At 41.4% G+C, this 5,824-nt stretch overlaps 1 protein-coding gene across 1 annotated transcript; it reads left to right on the top strand.

Moving 5' to 3' along the window:
• The first annotated feature begins 2,188 nt into the window (after positions 1–2,188).
• LOC120640810 (protein PYRICULARIA ORYZAE RESISTANCE 21-like) lies at positions 2,189–4,171 on the top strand. Its single transcript, XM_039916728.1, has 3 exons — positions 2,189–2,341; positions 2,794–2,875; positions 3,167–4,171. Exons 2-3 carry the CDS (start codon positions 2,794–2,796, stop codon positions 3,814–3,816), a joined length of 732 nt encoding a protein of 243 aa, XP_039772662.1. The 5' UTR covers positions 2,189–2,341; the 3' UTR covers positions 3,817–4,171.
• Positions 4,172–5,824: the final 1,653 nt, after the last annotated feature.

Here is a 5,824-nt window from a genome sequence, read left to right as displayed (position 1 = left end):
TATTTTAGTTCTGTATAACTGAATTTTATTAACCATACATGAAATCTTGCAGAGATCACTGGATACTAGTTCTCATATTTCCGGACTTGAGCTTAGTAGTTTTTATGGACTCTTTGCGGAGAAATCCAGACCAATACAAAGACATGAGGGACATGTTGAACAAGTAATTAATTCTTCTCATACCACCTTAATCACCATTGCTTTTGAAATCAACTATATTTAATTATTCGTCTGGGTTCATTTTCAAGGTTTGGAAGAAATTCGTTCAAAAGCATAGTGGCAATTTCAGCGCCCAACTAAAATGGAAGACAGACTTTCCAGTACGAATGGGATTCTACTTTATTTGCATGTTCCATATCCTTTAATATATATACATTAATTGATAGCTAATTACTTTATTTATTTCTCTTAAAGTGTCGGAGGCATGTGCAAAAAACTAATTTATGCGCATACTATGTCATAGAGAATATCCATGGCCTGGTATGTCCTCAAAAGACCGAAAGCGAATGGGAGAAGGAAGTAAGTAAAAAACTTTATCATAATTGCATGTAACTCATTTTGTAATGTTCTAATCAATATTCTCATTTTACCACAGGTTTATCAAATGCATGATACACTCCTACCAGAGGAAAGGTCCTGGCGATTCAAGAAGCCATGCGCGGATTTATTGTTCGCGAGGTCCTGGACCCGGCAGGAGAATTCTACTATGATGGCGTGTCAAACATAGATAATAGGAGTAAATATGATAAAATTAAGTAAAACTTTAGTTGCACTTGTGTAATTGACTTTTGTGTTTCACTTTGTATGTAATTAAGTATATATATTTGTATGTGAGCATATATATATATATATATATATATATATATATATATATATATATATATATATATATATATATATATATATATATATATATATATATATATATATATATATATATATATATATGAACTCCACTAATATAGATAAATGAATATATATATTCATTTATGTAATATTAGTTCTTATTATTTATCGTATATAATAAGAACTAATATTACATAAATGAATATATATATATACACATATATATATATATATTAGTGGACTTCATACTCCACTTAAATTTCAATACAAAATGGAATCTGAAATGGAATAGAAATAACCCAAAAGAAAAAGAAAAAGAAAAAAGAAAAAAAAGGGACCTCATTTGTCCCGGTTGTCTGACCCGGGACCCTTTTGTCCCGCCTTGGCGATCCCGGTTGGGAAATCGGGACAAAAGGCCTTTCCCAACCGGAACAAAATGCTTGTTCTGTAGTAGTGGATGCAACTACGAGACAACCCTCATAGCGCAGTGTTGCAAATCCACCAAGGTGGCAAACAATCGAGAGTGCGCTAAAGCAACGAGAGAAAAGAAAACCACCCAACCTAACAAACCTAGCTGAAACGACCAAAACATCTAAACTTGTAAAAAGGATGCAACGTGACCATGCATGGTAGAACAACGACGACAAAGCATCCGTCTAAAACATTCCAATCGGTGCCAAGCATCCACCAGAGAAGAGACGACAGCGGCAAAACTTCCGCCAAGATGGTGATGGCAAAGCATCCATCAGAGAAGCATACAAAGTATCCGCTAGAGAAAATCGAGCGACATACATGGTCAAGGTGCGAACATAAAGAACCGACGGAGGTATAGATGACGACCTCAAACCAACCGCGAACACACCTGCAGCGTCCTCGCCGAAGACGTGCAAACGGAGGATGGCGGCCTACGATATGAAAATGTAGTCTGGGACTTCGGCACAACAATACATACTTACCATTCGTATCTTGTTTTCTATCAGGCAGGATAGAAAGTGTTTCTTTGATTTGGAGATGGAGCACTAGCTTTCAGTAAAAAGAATGATGCAATGGTGAGGTTTGGGTTGAATGATGCACTAGCTTTCAGGCAGAAGTGCACGCCAGCAAAACACTTCTGCCTTGCTACAAACCTCTGGAAAGAGACCTTTCCGTATTCAAATTGAAATCCTGCAACCATGGTATGTAAAATCATGTGATAGAGAAAAAGCAAGAAAACGAGGGGACAGTAGCAGGACAGGCCCCTGAGAAGGACCAAATGTCCTGTACAGCTCTAGTCCTTTTCACATCCCTTCATGTAGATTTCACAACCCATTCCCAAAGTATCAACGCCGTTGAAATGCGATCCAATGGACCAGACTCAATGCCAGCATTAAAGCCTTTCGGCAGGCTTCAGCTTATCCAGCCATAAGAATACACAAGGCTCACATTATTTGCTCCGTTCTATTCTTCCTCTCCTTCCCCTGCAAACTCCTCTCTTGCCAGCATTGAGGTTTGAAAGGTGAGCTTAATCCTTCTCTTTCCCTTCAATTGTTTCCGTACTTGTTGTACTAATCACCGCATAGACCGACATTGGCTTTAGTTTCGATGTATAGTTCCATAGGTGTTTGGGGGATGTTTATTTGTTTGATGTATAATTAGCCTTAGTTGAGTTTCCCTTCCTCGCGAATGTATCATGTATGGTGTCAAACTCTCATCCGTTTAATGGCAAAGTTCAGGTAGCGAGCCTTGTCCTCATGCAGAGGTTCTTCCTTGCAAAAATTTTCTTAAGCAATTAGTTTGCTATCTGTTAATCAGTTTGAACTTTTAGAATTAAGGAAATCTCAAAACGAACCACTAATTTTGTGAGGAGTTGTAAAGTGGCCATGCATGATTGATAAGAAATCAATATTTGCACACGTTCTCACAGCGTAGTCAAGATTGTTTCCCTACACATGTTTGTTTGATTTGCAGATGACAATCTTGGTTATCTCCGTGGACCTGCAATGCTGCCGCTGCCGAGCCAAGATCACCAGGGTCCTGGACTGCCTCAAAGGTACATTTACTATGCAGCAGGAAAAGCTTCCATGAGGCGAGGATAGAATCCAATTTTTTTTTGTTTGGAACAGAAAATTAATAAATTAATAATCCTGAAACTGCAACCATAATCTGAAATCAGAAAAGTTCTGACTTCTGACGAGCACCATCACCATGTAGGCATGTGCAAGGGAAATTTTCAGAATAAGAACCATACAGTGAATTAACCTTAACCATGATTAATTGCGAGCGCAGCTAGTAGAAAGTAGATTACAAATCTTGACGATATTCTGGTCATGTGCTGCTGCAGAGGATTTCTGCATTGAGAAGGTGGAGTTCGAGGACAAGCTGAACAAGGTGATTGTACGCGGCAAGTTCAGCGGCGAGAAGCTCTCCAAGAAGATCTGCTACAAGGCCGGCAGGATCGTCAAGGAGATCACCATCGTCGAGGTCTGGCCGCCGCCCAAGCCGGAGGAAAAGCCGAAGCCGCCGGAGGACAAGCCGAAGCCGCCGGAGGAGAAGCCGAAGCCGCCGGAGGAGAAGCCGAAGCCCCCGGAGGAGAAGCCGAAGCCGCCGCCGCCGCCGCCCAAACCGGAGGTGAAGGTGGTGCCGTACCCGTACCCGTACCCGGTGCCGTACCCTTGGTCGTCCCAGAGCTGGGCGTGCGCGTACCCACCTCCGCGGCCGTGGTGCCCGTGCCCGCCGCACCAGGCGTGCCACTGCTCCAAGCCGCCACCGCAGCCGCAGCCGCCGCCGCCGCCGCCGCCGCAGCCGCCTCAGCCGCCGCCGTGCTCGTGCTCCAAGGATGACGACAAGCACCACCATTGCGGCGGGAGGCCGCCGTGCAGCTGCGGTTCCAGACCGCCGATCTGCTGGCCGCCTCCGCCGCCGGGGGCGTACCCGCCGCCGTGGTGGTGCGACATGGTCACCGAGGAGAACCCGGGGTGCTCCATCATGTGACAAAATATGGTTCCTAGCTTACTGCAGGCTGCTGTTACTGTGCCTGCTGCCATCAGCACTTTCCTCTGCCCGGGCTTCGATTTAATTTTTCCTCCGCTGATGGCCTCCTCGGAAATCGCAATAATCCGACACTAGTCGGTGCCATTCGTGTTCGTTGTTGTGCTTGGTCTGGTCCTCGTCGCCTTGTGTCGTCATTTGTGTTGTTGTGCAGTTTATGTGTGTCATCATGCCTTGAACTTCGTCTCCATTTTTTTTCTTTCTTGAAAAAATTGTAACACTGATGTATTCATTCCCTGTCATATGTTCGTCACTGTATGAGTTCCATTCTTGCTGTGATCGATGCAAACTTGTGCCACTCGGCTGCTCGCAACTTTGCAACAGCCTTGCAGCTGATGAACTCTGAAAAGTTGCTGGCTCTACTGAATGCAGTTTTTTGGTTTGATGATGATGAAATCAGCAGATGCAAGGTCCTTGGCTCTACCACTGAATGCGTTTTTGGTTTCATGATATGAAACAAATCACCTGAAAGTTCAATTCCTTGGCTCTACCACTGAATGCAGTATTTTTTTTGTTTAATTTGAGGATATGAACAAATAACAGGTCAACTTCGATGACAGAAACGTGTGGAATTAAGTAGGCTTGGGGTATACATGTGGTATCTGATCGGATGGATGGATAATGGTTTAGGTGGTTTAGGCCGCATGCGCAGCAACAAGCCAACGTAAAGAAGGCCCGCAGAAGATAGCCAAGTTCAGGGTGGTCCTATACAGTACAAGGGCAATAGTACTTTCTGGGACGTGTGACCTCCTTCCATCAGAATAATGCAATGAAATTCAAAAACTTATTAAGCCTTTTTTTAAGGAATATGGGAATTTAATTAACATATATCTTTTGTGAACCAGCATACAAATAATTCTGCAAAGTTTCTATTATTATCTCATATTAAATGGGACTTAGTAAGATATATATGGTGCGCCATTCTTGTTCATGTGGACAATATATATTTGGAAAAAATGAATCATTTCCATGGGAAAAACATCCTCTATATATTTATTTTTCCAACAAGTGAAGTTTTATGGATTTCCAAGGTTTTTATTATATGGAGACGATGCAAGACTTTGAAAAGTATTTTCAGACTCTACATAAGTAAGATGCACACAATAAAAAAAAAAGAAGCAAAAATAGTACATGTCCTAATGACTACCAATACATAAAGTAGACCACACAGCCAATAGGCCTAACCACCAATGTGACTGGGTAAAGCTTCTCGGCTAGACACGGTAACAAATGAGAGTCACTACAAAACCTACAAAGCTTCAAAAAAAACAAAAAACCTACAAAGCTGGCTTCTATAGGATAATCCAAGTTCGTAGCTAGTGGATATAACCAAGTAAAACAACATTCACCAAGATTAGGCCCACTGTACCCCCTCATGGAGGCCCCACTTGTCAAGTCAAAAGGTTTGATGAAGGAGGGGGGGATTAGTTTCCTTAATGTTTTCCACCAAAATCCTAATACTTTTTACACCATCAATTTTCTATACCCATCTTTTGTACCCGCGTATTGCTTTTCTTTAGTACACACTTTACTTTTATTTGCACATTCATTTACCCATAATTCGCGTCATTATTTGTTTGGGAAGAATAATAATTGATATCATTGTTTATGGAAGGAAAAGAAAGACGTGTACTATTTTTGGAAGGAAAATAAATGACTTACTTGATGGAAGAAAAATTAAATACTTACATGTGGCACATACATCTCTACTAGTATTATAAAAAAATTAATTATTATATTACTAAGTAATGGAAAATCTCAAGTTTGTTCCCTCCAAAATGTGCAAGGCAGGAGGGTGTCTCCTACCAACTTTTCAAAGCATAGGAGATGTAGTTTTGTATTATATTAGAATGATAATGTACAAGATTCCGCACCACCCTATACTTTGAAATGTTCCCCTAGGACCACCTATTTATAATAATCCAAGTGCTTTGCAATGGAAATGAGAGAG

This window comes from Panicum virgatum, chromosome 7K (assembly GCF_016808335.1).
Source record: "Panicum virgatum strain AP13 chromosome 7K, P.virgatum_v5, whole genome shotgun sequence".
Lineage (NCBI taxonomy): Eukaryota > Viridiplantae > Streptophyta > Magnoliopsida > Poales > Poaceae > Panicum > Panicum virgatum.
This window is presented reverse-complemented; position numbering and strand designations above follow the sequence as displayed.